This window comes from Ornithodoros turicata, chromosome 1 (genome assembly GCF_037126465.1).
Source record: "Ornithodoros turicata isolate Travis chromosome 1, ASM3712646v1, whole genome shotgun sequence".
NCBI classification, from domain to species: domain Eukaryota; kingdom Metazoa; phylum Arthropoda; class Arachnida; order Ixodida; family Argasidae; genus Ornithodoros; species Ornithodoros turicata.
The window spans coordinates 58,505,700-58,523,594 of record NC_088201.1 but is presented as its reverse complement, the minus strand read 5'-3'; the positions used below and the strand labels follow the sequence as shown (position 1 = coordinate 58,523,594).

At 48.6% G+C, this 17,895-nt stretch overlaps 2 protein-coding genes and 1 non-coding gene across 3 annotated transcripts; all 3 read right to left on the bottom strand.

The window, feature by feature from the left end:
- Positions 1–6,896: 6,896 nt before the first annotated feature.
- Trnat-ggu (transfer RNA threonine (anticodon GGU)) lies at positions 6,897–6,969 on the bottom strand. Its single transcript has one exon. It is a non-coding gene; the product is annotated as a tRNA-Thr (tRNA).
- Positions 6,970–7,262: 293 nt separating this feature from the next.
- Positions 7,263–12,988, bottom strand: LOC135378279 (uncharacterized). The gene is made up of 2 exons (XM_064611262.1): positions 12,953–12,988; positions 7,263–7,959 (listed from the first exon to the last, which is right to left on the bottom strand). The coding sequence occupies exon 2, from the start codon at positions 7,957–7,959 to the stop codon at positions 7,429–7,431; it is 531 nt and encodes a 176-aa protein (XP_064467332.1). The 5' UTR covers positions 12,953–12,988; the 3' UTR covers positions 7,263–7,428.
- LOC135378278 (uncharacterized) lies at positions 10,956–12,944 on the bottom strand. Its single transcript, XM_064611261.1, has 2 exons — positions 12,544–12,944; positions 10,956–12,478 (listed from the first exon to the last, which is right to left on the bottom strand). The coding sequence occupies exons 1-2, from the start codon at positions 12,548–12,550 to the stop codon at positions 11,598–11,600; spliced, it is 888 nt and encodes a 295-aa protein (XP_064467331.1). The 5' UTR covers positions 12,551–12,944; the 3' UTR covers positions 10,956–11,597.
- Positions 12,989–17,895: the final 4,907 nt, after the last annotated feature.

The window sequence follows — 17,895 nt, the reverse complement described above, 5'->3', positions numbered from 1 at the left end:
GCATTCACGCTAATTATACCCGTCTTTGTGTGCCTCAGAGGGGGGGAAAGAAAGAAAGAAATCGTTCAACAGCGGAACAACTGAAATAACACGAAAAACAAAAAACGCGCAGGACAAGTAGATCTGTACGTCTACTGTATTTATCGCCTGGGAAGACGTTGACCCGATTGTGGAAGAGCATTGGATCACGAGCAGCATGGATCTTCCCATGACTCGCTACACCTCCAAAGCTACCACAATGGTACCACCACACTGGTGTAGTAAGAGATTAGGGAGAGAGACCCTGAACTTCCATAACCTTATTACAATGAGCTCCGCTTGGTATAGTAGAACGGTCCAAAAAAGGCTCACTGCACGAGGGTCTTGACTTGGGGCAGAACATCTGAAAGATGAGTTAATCTCTACCGGAAAAGTAATCAATTACTGAGTAATCGATTACTCAGAAAAGTAATTGATTACTCGAAAAATTACTTTGACAGTAAAGTAACTGATTACTCTAAAAATTACTCATAAAAGTAATTGATTACAAGTAACGCAATTACTAGTAACGCGTTACGCACAAGTCTGGAAAAGACCAATGTTCTGTTGCTTTTGGAGTCATAAGGAACCACCAAAAAAGTTCACATAAAATTATAGTGGGGTCGAGCGGCACCTCTGGATCACTGGGCGTGGAATGGTCCAGGAGCAACACAATAGTATTTTAGTAAGTGAGACACCATCCAGCGAAATGCGGTGATGCGCTCTAGGATAAAGAAATACCGCATTAATGTGACATTAATCTAATGTGCAGTAACATGCGACCCTCCAATATCGAATGTTGTTGGAGTTGTAACATGAGTGCGCACAATGCTGTATTGATGAGGGTCTGTATGCAGGTGCTGGGGCTGGCTGGCAAGCTGCTGGAGCTGGTGCTGGTGCTGGAGCAGGCTGGCAAGCTGCCGGAGCTGGTGCTGGGGCTGGTTGGCAACCTTCTGGCGGCCAAGGTGATGCCAGAGGCGCGGGCTGGTGGTGAAGAAAGTATGCTGCATCGTAATATCGGAATAACATCGGAACTATAATGCTCAGAAAAAAGGCAAGTACTTTTAATTAATGCTGATTTCAAACACAATCACTTCATAAGCAAATCTTACACGAAAAATGGGGACTCGGAATGGTAGTGGAGACCGTGGCGAAGGACATGTTTGTCGGTATACCTGGTCTTGATCTTCGTTCAGCGCATTTTTGTGCTTCTAACGTTAAATAGACGCAAACCATACGTCTGAACATGATCTACACATAACAATTGGGGAGAAAATATGCCACAAAAAGTGTCCCCACTGTGTCACACACTACAGTGCACGTATACAGGTCTTCATCGTTATACATGAGAACCAATGCAAGATACTACATGTTTTTTAATGCCCTTATCCGCCTCCATGTCCACCTAATACTGCACTTCACGTCTTTCAGGTGTCATCAACAAGAGCAAGCTGGGATCGTTTGGGGTTTACCACTTGAACCCTGCTTTTGAACTGCTTCATTATTGAAGCACAGTCACGATACTAATTGTATGCACGGTGCATTGCATGCACTGTGTACACTGTGTTCTGCTTGCTTTGAATAAAGTGAGTCTAGGTAAATGAATATATTTGCTATGTCATTTTTACGGGAAATGTAAACAAGAAAAACCACTGCACTCTTTGGCGGACTGTCAAAAGCATACGTAAGAATGCTGCAGACGAATGGCGGTTCCTGTGCTGTGACCTTACACGATTTGCGTTTTTACTTTATCTTCTCAAATAACGGGCTCAATTTTATTCGCAGTCTATTCGCATAACGCTTACCGATATATCTGACCGTCAGATTGGCACGAAAGACAAGACCAAGCACAGGCTCCAAAAACTGAATAATTGAAGTATCAAAACCTGGTAGACACAAGAAGTGAATGTATGCGGTTGCTTAATGTTAAAGAAAAAAATGACTTTCTGACTTTCTAAATTTTGGTGGTTTAATTGCCAAGCGCGACTGGCTCACATTGTTTAAATTAGATATGTTTCTGGACTGGAGGTCTTTAGTATATGCCCTCAGCAGTTTTCAGTAATTTGCAACGCCTCCTCTACTTGACGTCCTGTATATCATCGGCATGGAAGACGTAACTCTACGCTGATTGAACTACTTTACTTCTGTGGGAAGTCACTACACGCTTCCTTTGTCTGCTCATCGTAAAAAACTAAACCGACACCTCCGATCCACAGCAATACTTTTGTTATCATTGAGTTGTTGCTCACGTGCGCACAAGCACTTTGACGTAACCGGTACCCCTCAAAAGAGCACAGCAATACACGGAGCTCCAGCGCGTGTGTCACAGGAGTCAACAATCAAGACCGTTCACTGGCACGGCGCAAGGAACGGAAAATGCGAACGCTGTTACAGTGCAGAGGAAATCCCAACACTACATACGACGTCCGACTTGAAGCACACAACCCATTTAAATATGGAGAAGGAACCCAGCCAGCAGACCATCGTTGGACCACCTCCTAGTGGTTAGGATGATCGCGGATGACGCCGAGACGGGGAGGTGACACGGGTTCGAATGCCCGCACCTGGTGTGCTGTCTGAGGGTTTCCCTGGGTTTTCCCGGGACACTTTCCAGACGGATGTCGGCACTGTTCCCACGTGTTCCCACGTGGCCCTGAAGTCGGCCAACGACGCACACCAACGCCACATTCCCCCCCTCATTCATGCCGTCCTCTCTGCATCTGTCCACGAGTGTATGACGCTCATAGCCACAGTTGCCTCGCAGCGTTAACACGGAAGAAAATAAATATTGGCCTAGCACCATATTGCACCAATGCCAATATTGGTCCAATGTTGCAAACCCGTGCTCAGCCAATGAAAAATATAGAAAGCAACAATGCGGCAATCCATTTTATAAATGAAAATATACCTTCTCATACCGGGTGTATAGATAGGATGGCCACGAAGTACGGAAGCGCTCGTTCCCCAGTCTCAGCTTCTCCCGTTGCAGTCAAAGTCGGACGCAGAAACCTAAATTCCTGGAATATGGTTTAGGACCCGTGTTCGCTCAAAAGGGTCGACGGCATCGATTGATGCCAGACCTAATACAAGACTTGTGCGGCGACGAGAGAGAAAAGAGCCTTCTCCCTTTGTGCCACTGGGGATGATGTGGAATATCCACTCCGAAAATAAAAGGAACTGTACTTGCCACTTGAAATACGTTTAATGCCGGCGACCCCAGTGCGTCTCCGAACACAGGTACAGCAAACCGCGTCAGCTCGCAACACGAGCACAAGGTGAAAAACAAAATCTCCCAAAAAAGTCTGACACACGCGGTCTCAGTTGCAACTAACCCTGTCACGATATTTTGTTGTGTAAAAACTCCAACCCAGTCAACGGTGGCAAGCGGGAGTGGGGTTGTAAGATCCCTCCCGCTCTGCCATCGGGGTGGTCCCACAGAACTGCGCATCACAGAAAGGTTGGAAAAATATTTCCAGGAGTAGTATACTGCAAATGTATTAAACAATTTGAACTAGAGTTACACGTAAGGTGAGTGTGCCCACAATTGTGTGGCTACATGTTGCACGTGCCGCATGGTCGGACTGTACTGTCACCTACTCCTCCTCCATCTCAGATTAGTGTCCGGTGCCAGCATTACATACTGGGCACCGTAACGACCTCAGAGAAACAGAGGCCTTTGAGGCAGTCGAGGAAGGTCGTCTGGGACACTTGAGTTGAGGGCTGGCCCAAGGCGTTCTCAGCAAGTCGTACGAAGGGTGCTCACTGGAAAACAGATGGAAAATTGACATGAAAATTGTGTGTCCTAAAATTCAATGTGAATGTCCCCATCCTCAAATTTAAAAATCACAGGTTCGTGCTATCATGTTCTATAGAACGGCATCACTCCTAAAACGTTCTTCTCACACAGGAGGCCAAATTTCAGCTCTCGCCTGACCACTGCGCGCGTTCCTTGGAGACACGGCAAAGTTCTGCTGATCGCTGCAGCTTCAGGGGTCCTCCATACTTGGTAGGCTATTTCGGTCGCCAGTAGGACGGATTGGTTAGTTCCTTCCGAGGGTGCCAGGGAAAGGAACCGCACACTGCGGTAGGGGATTCTAGCCACTCCGTAAAGCTCTGCAGCTCGCCTAAGAAGGGCCGCGGGTAACACACATTCGGAAAAAGCATGCCGTAACGTCTGATCCTCGCCGCAGATCAGACACCCGAGAGCAAGAGGAGTGCGCACGAGGGAGCGAGTCCGCAGATGGATGAGGCCGTGGGCAAGACGCTGCATGAAGGAGATTCGGCTATGCTTCAAGTACTCCGCCGTGATCCTTTTCCACTGTGGGATAGCCGGATACATGTCGTTGTGCAGCAGACAGTACGGATGGGCTGAGATGAGCAAATCGAAAATGTCGCGGACACCAAGTTCAGACTCGTTAACATTTGGTGACCGGGTCTTCTAGCAAACTATTGCTCTTCCTGCCTTTCGATAGAGAGGAAGAGGGTCGGCGGATCGTGGGACAGTGTGGTCAAGTGGGATGCCCAAGTCACGCAGGTGGATTCCGGCGAAGAATCTGGACAATGCAGAAGGTGACAGGGCTGTCGCTATCCACTGCCTTACACTCTCACTTGACGTGGAAGGCGGTCGCTACTCTAGGCGGTCGTCTATCCTCGGGATGTTCCATACACCTTGCTCTTGGGAAAGCACCTCACCTGTTCTCGGGAAAGCTGAAGAACAGCAAAACGACGCCCCATTAGAAACGAAAAATCGCAGAGTTCAACTGACACCTCAAAACACCGGGATACAGGGAGGATGCTCGCAGCGCCGAACAGAACGGAGCATAGTAGAGTCCGCGCTATTGTTGATGCTCGTCTAGATAAGGGATCCAGGAGCCTTGTATAGAGCAGGATCCTCTTCTCAACTTCTTCGATAGTGCTGGAAATAGTGTCTTAGATAATCCCGGTTGACCTGAAGAGAAAACCCAGGGTCCTGAGCTTTCGAACAGGTTGGATGTCAACACGCTAAGATTAATGTCCCCGTTCACCGCCGAGAAAACGCACTTGCTTCTGTTCAGCTGTCCACCGCAACTGCTGGAATAGTCCTCAGCCACTTCGATGGCTTTCATGACGGATCCTGCACTTGGACCAACAACGGTGACATCATCCGCGAAGGCCAGTACAGATATAGTAGGCTTACAGCCCGGCAGAGGGATGAGGTCTATGGAAACCTTGTGGAGAAGGCGTCGTAGAAGGGGCCCAATTGCCAGGTGATACAGAGCCGGCGAAAGCGGACATGCTTGCCTCCCACGTTGCTTCCTAGGAAAATGGGATGACATGAACCCATCAGTAAATCCTGAGCTGAGGAGTCACGGTATAATGTTTCTATATATTCCCTCACTTTTTCGGAGTGGTAGCACTCCGTGGAGTGTATTGTCATCAAGCAAGATAACTACCTATAGAGGTAGCCCCTTTTACACAAACTCTACCTTACACACCAGATAACAACCCTCACAGACGCTCCACAACGAAATGTCTTCAGCTGTGCGTTGGACACGCAAGGGCCGCACAACAGCAACAGCAGGGAGTATTTCCGCCCTGGGGCGAAGCTCAGGACTCTCTAGGAACCACATGGCGGCGTATCCTAGAAAATACTGCACTAACCCGGAGGCCAGGAGCCCCGACGCACGGAGCGCCTCAAAGAGAACCCGCGATTGAAGCGCCAAGTGCTTTTCTGGCACAGCTGGTGCTCCCAAGCCACGCGGATCACGGCTTCCGTGCAGTTGAGACCTACAGACCCATTCAATGGATCCGCCCCACAGAAAGCGGAACGCGTGTCGTGTGATAGCAGCTTGTATTAGCGCTGGTGGGGATGACACAGCCGCTAAAAACCACAAGCGACTGTAATACCATGCTGCTAACAGTCGTGCCCGAAAAGCAATCGGATTGCAGATCAACAAATTTAAGCTCACGCAGCACAGCACTACAGCGGCTGAATACTCGAGGCCAGTCGACAGCTGGGACCCTTACACTGTCAAAAACTACTCCTAGGATTTTAACCTGAGGTCCGTGGTACGTGTATTGTCGTAATGTATTGGAAGACCGAATTGTTAATATCCAGAATCGTTTCCTAAGTCATACACTCCGCGCCTGGCGTAAAAGGGAGCGTAATACTCCTGTAACGGTGAGAGGCATACTCAGCGGCAACTCACTATGCATTTGTAATCTATTCAAGGCGCCTAACGTACACCATACATATTGCTCCCTATCAAGTATTGTGTCTTTTATTTAAACTGCCGCGTCCTCTGTCATTATCTACTTCGTGGTCCATAAAACCCATTTCTTTTGTGCGTGGCTTGAAGTGTGTTGCTCGGATAATTTCAAAAGTAGCGGCATGTGATCCCCACAAATGAGAAACAGTTGTTGCCAGAATATTTCGCGTGACCACAAGCTAAATTGTATCGATACTATTCTATTTTTTGTTCCTCACGCAACGCATTTTAAGAATGTTAAACTAGAGCCATGCTCTACTCAGAATTTCCAATGAGGTGCCAATGAAGGCGCGTTGATTGAAAGCTGGCTACATTGGCACTTTGGTTCCACAGACCAGGGTAATGTCAATTAACCGTCATTATTCATTGAGCAATTTCAGAACGTAATAATATGGGCGACATGGTTTCAAACTTCAATAACAATTGTGCCTTGGGGTCCTAGATTCGTCGCGAAGTCCATAAACGAAGAAATTTCAGCAGATGAGGATAAAGACGACGATTGGACGCTCTGCAAGGCCGACGTGACGGCGCGTGACTGTCAATGAAACAAAGTTCAAAGTGACAGAAAATGTATTTTTGCGTGACGCCAAATGACCATCACAATAAAAGATGAAAGTCACTGAAAAGGTTAGCCAGCTGTAGGACTCGAACCCACGTCTTCTGGATTACCGGTCCAGGGCTCTACCAATTGAGCTAAGCTAACACGCCTTCTTAGCGACTTCCAGGATGCGTCATCTAAAGGGACAAGCCATTCTCTCTCTCTCACGCATCCTCCTTTCACTCTTACATTTTTGCTCACTCATACACACATTCATACGACAGGGATCGACGCAAGCGGCAACTGTTGAACATGAGAGAACTGAGAGAACAAAGTCAACGCAACGCTGCTTCTTGTGGAAACCTAAGTTCCCACAACCTCGGGGCGTCAGCCCGTCCGTTCCGTGCGCGAAGGAACAAGCAGCACAACAGAAATTCAAACAGACATACCAAGTTTATTTCACGTTCAGACAGCTTGCACCCAGCAAAAACCGCACAACGAAAAGGGCTCTTATCCAGCGGATCACCGCTTTTATCCCTCTGCGTGGGGTACGCCCCCCTGGAGCACGGCTGCCCCCTATCGCCGTAACCCGTGGCGCTCTCTTATCGCCACACCCCCCCTCCCTTACAGGGTCATGAGGTCGTCCGACAGGTCTAGTACGGCGTCGTCCATGGCTGAAGAGGGGGCAGGCGGCGGAGGAGGGGGAGGCCTGGTCTCCACCAGAAGTTCGGGTCTGAGCCGCCTGAGGGTGGAGAGGGCTGTTGTCACGTCGTTGGCTGTCCGGGCGGCCTCCGTTCGGGCCTGGTGAAGTGGGCCCCGGCGGTGTGTCGGACGGTGCAGTTCGGGGACCAAGCAGAGCGGGCATAGGATCCGCTTCTCCTCCGCAGTGAGGGGCTGGAGGGGATCGGCCGGGTGGCGGTCGGTGAGCGTCAGACCGCGAAACGGAGCCGGAGTCTGTGTGGGGTCGTCCCCCCGGAGGGGCCTTGGCTGGTGAGCCCACCGTGTGCGGGATGCCCAGGAAACCGGCTGTCCGTGGGACACAACTGTCCAAGTGGCCACGGAGTGGTGCTGGGGTGGATCCGGATCCGGGCGGCTTCCGCGGGAACGGGAGCGGGCAGGTGCACGGCGGGCGGGATGCTGCGGACGTCGTTGCATCTGAGAGGAGATGTAAAGGGAAGCGGTGAGAAGGCGGCCTCAAACCGTGGGCGCCTGAGAAGGCGTCCCCCCAAAACAGATAGCGGAAAACTGTGGAACAGAAATCACACTACTAAAGCACTAAATCACAAGCACTATGCTTAGCGATGGAGATAGTGACAGCTACGTGCGCCGCCTGCGGGGACGCAAGTTGTAGCGGCTGGACGCAGGTCCGGGAACGGGATCCGGGTCCAGGTCTTGGAGGGAGGCAGGTTGCGAATCTGGCTCCTCTCCGTCAGGGTCTCGGAGATGGTAAGACTTCAAGTCCGAGATGTGAACCGGCCCAGTCTCTTCGCCGGTGTCGCAGCGACGAAGCCTGTAAGTGAGGCCGGAGGAGCACGCACTTACCTCGAAGGGGCCATCCCACCTATCTGCGAGTGAAGCTGCAAAGCCTCGAGACGCATCACTTAGCGGGTGAGTCCGTCGAAGGACGAGGTCACCGACGCTGTAGGTGAGGTTCCGACGTCCACGGTTGTACTGGCGAGCCTGGTCCAACCTTGCGACGTCCAGGTTCTCCCGAGCCGTCCGGGCTGCATCGTCCAGTCGACTCCGGAGGTCCTCAGCAAACCTTGAATAAGGAGGCCGGGTACCACCATCCCGGAGGCCCAGAGCATTCTCCACAGGAAAAGGGGCCTCTCGTCCCAAGTTCAGGAACGCCGGGGTGAATCCTGTAGACCTATTGACCGTCGTCCGCGTAGCGAACGCCAGCTCAGCCAGGCGAAGATCCCAATCGCGGTGGTGCTGGCTAGTAAAAGCAACCAACATCATTTTCAGGTTCCGATTAACACGTTCGGTAATGTTAGCCTGAGGGTGATACGGGGAAGTCTTCTTATGCTGAATGCCTAAGACAGCGCAAGAATCTGAGAACACCTTATTTGTAAAGTAGGTTGCGTTGTCGGTGATCAGCTGTGCGGGAAACCCGAACCGGCAAAAGGTGTCGAGTAACTTTTCCCACACTCTCTGGGAAGTCAGTGTCCTGAGAGGAAACAGCTCAACCCATTTCGTGAAATGATCAGTAACCACGAACAAATACTGGTTACCTCTAGGACTACGGGGAAATGGTCCCATCACATCACAAGCAACTATCTGCCAGGGTCTATTGCTCTGAACAGGCTGTAAGCGCCCAGGGGGTAAACCACCACGAGGTTTCGCTCTCTGGCATACGGGACAAGTACGAACATACTTTGTTACATCCTGCCTCATTCCTGGCCATGTCGCAACACGACACAACTTTTCGTAAGTTTTCCTGCCGCTGCTGTGACCTGCCAAGGCCGAGTCATGAAAGTAACGTATGAAAGACTTACGCAACTTCCGTGGCACCACGACTCTGAACGGGGATGAGCCGTCGTCCTCATCCGCCTGGGGTATGTATCTGAACAGGATGCCATCCTCGCCCAGCAGATAGGAGTCGTGCCGTCCGTCAGTCGTTCCGGTGTCCGCCGAGTCTTGCTCAGCTATCCACTGCGACACCCGCTGACAAAGGCCGTCCGCTCTCTGAGCGTCTAGGAGCTGCTCTCTGCTCACGACCGTGCCCCAAGACGAAGATACGTCTCGTGCCACCTGTGCTGCTGCCAGAAGTTGAGAAGGCGCCTCGGTGCCTTCCTCTTCCCCCTCCGGTAGAGGCGCGCGGGACAGTGCGTCTGCTACCACGTTCGTTGAGCCCCGCCTGTACTCCACGTTGAAGGAGTAGCCTTGTAGCGTCAGGGCCCACCTGGCAAGTCGTCCAGACGGGTTATGAAGCCGCTGCAGCCAAGAAAGTGCCTGGTGGTCAGTCTGGACAGTGAAGGTACTGCCGTCCAGGTAAAGGTCGAACTTCCTGAAAGCGAAGATGATCGCCAAGCACTCCTTTTCCGTCACGGAGTAGTTCCGTTCTGCCGGATTCAGCGTGCGACTTGCAAAAGCCACTGGACAAAGAATAGCGTCATGCTCCTGCAAGAGAACTGCGCCAACACCATAATCGCTTGCATCTGTTTGCACAACAAATGGTTTGTTGAGGTCGGGCAGATAAAGCCTAGCCGTATCAGCGATTGCTTGTGATAGAGCTCGAAATGATCGTTCCTGCTCTTCTCCCCAATTCCAGCGCGTGTCCTTGCGCAACAACTGGTTAAGCGGCTGCGCTAGCTCGGCACAATTAGGAATGAATTGTCTGTAAAAACCAACCATACCTAGGAAGCGCTGCAAGGCTTTGACGTTACCGGGAACCGGAAAGTCCGTGATCGCCTTTAGCTTGTCGTCGTTAGGACGGATGGTCCCTCTGTCCACCACAAAGCCGAGGAGGCTGATCCTAGACGACGCCAGCTGCACCTTGCGGGGGTTGATCGTTATGCCCGCTTCGTTCATCCTTGCAAGGACGATTGATAGGTGTTCCAAGTGTTCCTGAAAATTTCTAGAAAACACTACGACATCATCCATGTATGCCATTGCGAAATTGTACTTCGCATCTCCCAACACTGTATCCATCAACCGCTGGAAACTGGCGGGTGAATTAGACAGTCCGAAAGGCATTCGTACAAATTCAAACAAACCTCTATGACACGTAAAGGCTGTTTTTGGGACATCCTCCGGGGCAACTTGGATTTGCAAAAACCCTCTACTACAATCAAGCGTTGAAAACACAGCTGCATTGCCCAGGGAATACATGATTGACTCAATGGACGGGAAGGGGTAAGGATCCCTTACAGTTACTGCGTTGAGTCGACGGTAGTCGACGCATAACCTAGCCGTACCATCACGTTTCGGAGCCAGAACAACAGGAAATGCCCAAGGGCTCTGGGACCTTTGAACTGCACCGGTTTGGAGCATTTCGTCAAGAGCAGTGTCTAACAAAGCACGCTTATGCACACTCAATGGTCTGGGATTACAACGCCAGGGCCTAGCGTTACCGGTGTCTATGCTATGCTGTAACACAGACGACTTACCCGGTTTTTCGGTAAAGATTCCGTCAAACTGCTGCAGTACTTGTTCAAGCTGACGGCGTTGCTCCTCAGGACCATGGAATGACCCCAAGACAGTCGGCAGCCGAGACGTTTCAACAGACGCTGCCACAGCTTGCTGTGCTGTGCAGTGTTCCCGTGCTGCGGCGAAGCGGAAAAATCCCGACGAGCCGTGGTACACGTATCCTCCATTGGGCAGGTCCAGCACCAACTTCTGCCGGATGATGAAGTCTCTGCCCAGGATAACAGGAACTGCCAGGCCAGGAAGGTGCACGAAGCGCTGCTTTCGTCGTCTACCATCCAAACGTACCCAGAGCACAACTGCTGCCTGTGCTGGAACGGCGTCATTGGAAGCAAGACGAAGAGTGACATCTGTGGATTGCAATTCCACATGCCGCGATACGCAATGCTCGTAAACACTATCCCCGATAAGGGAAAGCGTAGCTCCCGTGTCGATAAGGGCGATGTAATCTTTACCCAAAATTCGAACGGCGATGTTTGGTTCCTTATCCTCGATGTAATCTCGGACAGAAAAAGCAAGAGGAGCCAAAGCATCTCTTTGCGTTATCTTACCGCTTGCAAAGCTAGTTTTTGACTGATCAAGGCCACGGATAGTAACCGTCTGCTCGCTTTCTTCGCAACTTGCCGACGTCGTTGAGCGAGCATTCATGGACGCCGGCTGCGACCGTTTCCCGATGGCACATTACGGGTGTTTGGTCTTTGTCGCGGGCATTCCCGACGAAAATGGTCAGGGCTGCCGCAATTCCAACAGCCGGTAGGCGCTCGTGGCTGCGGGGGCGCAGGATGATGCCGCTCCCGCTGCCGTGGGGTTTCGCTAGCTGAAAGGCCAGGTTGACCGCGACTTCGGGGCGGGACGGGTCTGTCAAGGCTCATTCCTGCGGGGATCGTCCTCTGGTCATAGAGGAACGGATCTAGGGCTCGGTGGGATGACTCCGCATTGTCTGAATTACGGGGGTTGTCACCCAAACCTGTTGCATACAGGCGTTCGACCGAGGCGGCTCCTCCCGACCACGCGCAGCGCGGTTCCAACGCTAGCTCCGGGGGCGGAGGGGGCCGGTATTGAAGCTCTGCCAGGAGGTCGCCTTGTATTGAACGAGCCTCCTGGGCCAACGCCTCAAGGGTTTCAAAGCGATGGGCTCTTAAGTAGGGCCGGAAGCGCGGGTGGCACTGACGGATCGCCCGTGCGACACGCTGCTCTTCCGTAGCAGTGGGATCCGCTCTGCTGTACAGATCCTGCAATGCCCGAACGAATTCAGATAAGCTTTCCTCAGGATGTTGAGTACGCTTATGTAATTCCTCTAGGACACGGTATTCGTAATCCGGGGGAAGGAATTCGTTTTTGAACCGCTCCTGGAAGTCCTGCAAGGACGTAACCTCCGATTGCAACCGAAGCCAGCGGGCGGCGTCTCCGACCAAAGCAACCTGCAGGATGCGTTGGATTAGGACTTCATCCGAAATTCCCATACCCGTCTGATAGGCGGTGAGGTCATCCAGGAAATCGGCAACAGACTTCTTATCGGTGTAACCTGAGAAGGTAGGCACCGGTAAGTTGAGTCGTAGATGTGCTTGTGCCTGCGGCGGCGAAACCGACCCGGCATCCAGGCGTTGAACCACCAACGAGCACAACTCCGTCATGCGTGACAGGAGTTCTGCTGTTGTGATGGCGTCTGACTGCGGCGCGGGCACCTTCGCCTTGTCAGCCATCAGCTCCGAGGGCTCGTCCACCGGGTGGGAGCTGAAAAACTCAAAGAAACACACGAAAAACGCACACACAAAAAAACAACGGCAAAAAAACTAAGAGCAAAAACTGTAAACTACAACAAGTACTAACTACACAAACTCACAGTGCCGCGTGTTCCCCGCCACGGGACGAACGAGCTCGAACCCCAAACGTTGGGCGCCAGTTGTGGAAACCTAAGTTCCCACAACCTCGGGGCGTCAGCCCGTCCGTTCCGTGCGCGAAGGAACAAGCAGCACAACAGAAATTCAAACAGACATACCAGGTTTATTTCACGTTCAGACAGCTTGCACCCAGCAAAAACCGCACAACGAAAAAGCGTCTTATCCAGCGGATCACCGCTTTTATCCCTCTGCGTGGGGTACGCCCCCCTGGAGCACTTTCCTTTTATTTTTTTGCCAAAAACAGAAAGCGAATTTCGTCGTTATCCCTATTTCAATACAAGATACGTTCCGCTACGACTAGAGCGCCGATAAATATGTTTCAGCGATAAATATGTACTAAAAACTCGGGAAATATGCATGCAACTATGCACTGAAAATCTCCAAAATATGCAGAAAAAACCTTAATATATGCAATGTCTTTGATTGGTCTCAGTATGAAACCAATTCACAAATTGCCTATTTTAAAGAAAAAGTGTGTATTTTAGTAGAAATAACACGGTAAAATAAATGGAGTGAAGCTTTTGCGTCCGTGATTGATAAAATAGCGTAAACGCAGGCTAGCTGGTGGACGAAACCCATGACGAAACAAGTCTGAGTATGTGCAATATGAAAAACACGAACACACGTATCTTCGTGTTTTTCTTGTTGTTAATGTTCAGGCTTGTTTCGTCACGGCTTTGTTGTCGGCACAGCATCACGCCGATTAAAATGCGGACGTAGTAGAGAGGGGTTGAGAACCCAGCCCCGGTCGAAACTACGGCACCCCCTGCCCTGAACCCGCGACCCTTTCTTCGAGTCTTAAGTAAATTTTCGTTCGAAAGATATTCGTAACTTTTAATATCCGCGACATAAAGAATTCGCATTATGTTATAGTGTATACAGAAAATATCAATCCATTCGATTAAATTCCCTGACATCATGAAAGAGTGCTCGTCAAAGTGAGGGACCTAAAGCTTGCGTATTGTGAAATTACACATTCTACAACACTGATCATAAATCGCAACACATGTTCAAATTGTGATTAAACTCTTACCGCTGTGTGGTAGTCAACACTTCTCCTTAATGTGGATCGATAAATTTTAGCAATGAATCCACAATCAAATATCTTGTATAGTATGTGTGAGTATATGCACAACTTTTTAATCTATATCTTTAGAAAAATGCAAGAAATAGCATGCAGTTTTGATTTTGAAAATTTAAAGAAGAAAATTATCTTTAGTGTGGAATTTGCGTGTTACAATGTTATGAGCTAAAGACTTATAAAATTAAAGTATGACCTTTCCATTTGTAGTGCCCAGATGCCATGACACTAAAATAATGTGACAGGTTTTCTGTATGGTTACGGGAAATCTCAAGTATATTTTGTGAATTGGATCTACGTTTATGTGTGACCTGCGCTGATCTGGTTATTATAATTAATATAACATATCTTCCATTGTGTTTATGCATAACGCTCATCTTCATTGTACATTGGTAAAGCACTTCTGATGGCTGTTGTGTGATCCGCTTCTCCCAAAATCTGATTGCCACTTGGAAATTATTTCATATACGTTTGTGTGCCGTGTGTTATGAAGATTATGTGATTAGAAACGTAGACTTGGCCTGTACGTCGTGCTCGTAAAATCTTTCGTTTGCATTGTGGCATCTGATAATAGATTCGCTTTTCGCGAAGGCTTCGTATTATCTCCCAGGCAGTGAACCCCAATGCGATTGTAAAAGTTGTCGCGAACGACCCGCCGCAATCAGATATATTGCCTTATTTCCCGTTTTGCCATATCTTGACCCCCACTGCAAGCCTTGGACGGCTCCTGTTTCCTACTCATACAAATGGACAACTGTGTTGACAAAAATATTTATTTATTTGTTCCGCACTCCAATCGGTGTCTTGTCAAAGACGCCTTTTCTTCTTCTTTTACTATGTCTGGGCTAGTGCAACTGATTGAGAAATATACATGCACTGTGGAATTTAATTCGTGAAATATGATAAGTTTTCACATGAGATTAGTGATCCTTTTTTTAGACCGATGTATCATATCTCTAAATTTCAATGACCGATCCTTCTCCGGCAATTCTATCCTTCGGGTGTTGAATTTGTACAGAGTGTAGTCGAGTAAAACCTATTTGGTGGTCAGGTCTCATTCCATACGAGAATTCTTACACAAATTGTGGAATATTTCGTTTCCTTAGTGATCATTGTTCTCAGTCTAGCCGTGCAAATGTAAAGTGTTTTTCATTGTGATGCGAAGAATTCATTTTAATGATGACAAAGATTACAATTATTGTTTCACTTATACACTTGTTTATTTCGATAAATTACAATTTTATTTCAAACTCTGAAGTTTTCGTTTGTTGTCTTCATTGATGAATTCCGAAGACATTAAATAGTTTATTCTGATTATTGGGCGCTTGAATCCAGCGTTGATTAATGCAGGCGCTATGTTGTCGCCGTGTTTGTATTGCTTCAACAACTTGCACTTTGTCGCGATGAATTTGCAGAGTCTCTTATTGATGCTTCCTTTCTTTGTATGAAGGTTCTTGAATGGCGTACAAGAGAGTATTAGATGAAAATCGTCCGGTGGTCCACCGCAATTGATATGTTTGTTGAGTTTCAACAGGTGATAATACATCAGACCTTGCACGACAATATTGAACTTCTGTTGATTCGACATCGTTGCAGAGACTGGTAGAAGAAAATAATTGGGTTGCCGTGGTAGTTGAATATATCACGTGATGATCACGTGTGAGAGCGCAAGATGGCCAGCTTGATGAGCGCTCACTACACAACCATCGAGTCTCGAAGGAGGCAAACACGTGTTTGCAACCATTATTTGCTCTTCAATAATGCGACTGCCTAGTGTTTTCTTACCGTCTAGTGTTTTGTGAGTGACCCGCCCAGTTCTACATTCGGTACGCTGCGCCGCAGCGCGCATACACTTTTGCGAAGTTACCTTCAATTAAAAAAATATTATTTGAGTTTAACAAAAAGTACCTCTAAGATTTTTTTGCTACGACTTGCTAGGAAGACGGTGCAGCGAATGACACCTCCATCACTCTTCTATCCCAACCTACTCACACCGAATTTTTCGGTCGAAAATGTGCATTTTGCCGAATTTTTGCAAATCCCCGATTTTTTTACTGCGCCTTACAGTGCACCGGCGGGGCTGGATTTTTTTGTGCTGAAAGTACAGCATGGGGGCTATACGAAAAAAATGTTGAAGGAGAAATTCCAGAACTTTATATTGCAAAAAAATTGGTAAACTTGCACAAACTTTGCAAATTTCGTTCACGCCACAAGCGTCGAGCCCGTCGAGTGCGATGGTGAAAATTGCTTACATACCGTATAATGAACTCTCCTCTATCAAATAAGATGCTTTCTAGCGTGCTCCGTGCCCTACGTGGGCCATAATACCTGCTTTAACCCACATAGGTGTTCGCCAAGCACTGCATCTTGGAGGGGCTCTGCACCCTATAAATTTCAATTCCGTTAGAAAAGACCACACTTGTGCCCGTTACTCGAAAAAAGTAATTGATTACCGTTACCGTTACTTGTACAGAAAAAGTAACTGATTACCGTTACCAATTACTGGACTCCAAATGTAATTGAGTAACGAGTAGAAAAGTAACGCGTTACTCCGGTCGTTACTCTGCATTCACGCTAATTATACCCGTCTTTGTGTGCCTCAGAGGGGGGGAAAGAAAGAAAGAAATCGTTCAACAGCGGAACAACTGAAATAACACGAAAAACAAAAAACGCGCAGGACAAGTAGATCTGTACGTCTACTGTATTTATCGCCTGGGAAGACGTTGACCCGATTGTGGAAGAGCATTGGATCACGAGCAGCATGGATCTTCCCATGACTCGCTACACCTCCAAAGCTACCACAATGGTACCACCACACTGGTGTAGTAAGAGATTAGGGAGAGAGACCCTGAACTTCCATAACCTTATTACAATGAGCTCCGCTTGGTATAGTAGAACGGTCCAAAAAAGGCTCACTGCACGAGGGTCTTGACTTGGGGCAGAACATCTGAAAGATGAGTTAATCTCTACCGGAAAAGTAATCAATTACTGAGTAATCGATTACTCAGAAAAGTAATTGATTACTCGAAAAATTACTTTGACAGTAAAGTAACTGATTACTCTAAAAATTACTCATAAAAGTAATTGATTACAAGTAACGCAATTATTAGTAACGCGTTACGCACAAGTCTGGAAAAGACCAATGTTCTGTTGCTTTCGGAGTCATAAGGAACCACCAAAAAAGTTCACATAAAATTATAGTGGGGTCGAGCGGCACCTCTGGATCACTGGGCGTGGAATGGTCCAGGAGCAACACAATAGTATTTTAGTAAGTGAGACACCATCCAGCGAAATGCGGTGATGCGCTCTAGGATAAAGAAATACCGCATTAATGTGACATTAATCTAATGTGCAGTAACATGCGACCCTCCAATATCGAATGTTGTTGGAGTTGTAACATGAGTGCGCACAATGCTGTATTGATGAGGGTCTGTATGCAGGTGCTGGGGCTGGCTGGCAAGCTGCTGGAGCTGGTGCTGGTGCTGGAGCAGGCTGGCAAGCTGCCGGAGCTGGTGCTGGGGCTGGTTGGCAACCTTCTGGCGGCCAAGGTGATGCCAGAGGCGCGGGCTGGTGGTGAAGAAAGTATGCTGCATCGTAATATCGGAATAACATCGGAACTATAATGCTCAGAAAAAAGGCAAGTACTTTTAATTAATGCTGATTTCAAACACAATCACTTCATAAGCAAATCTTACACGAAAAATGGGGACTCGGAATGGTAGTGGAGACCGTGGCGAAGGACATGTTTGTCGGTATACCTGGTCTTGATCTTCGTTCAGCGCATTTTTGTGCTTCTAACGTTAAATAGACGCAAACCATACGTCTGAACATGATCTACACATAACAATTGGGGAGAAAATATGCCACAAAAAGTGTCCCCACTGTGTCACACACTACAGTGCACGTAGACAGGTCTTCATCGTTATACATGAGAACCAATGCAAGATACTACGTGTTTTT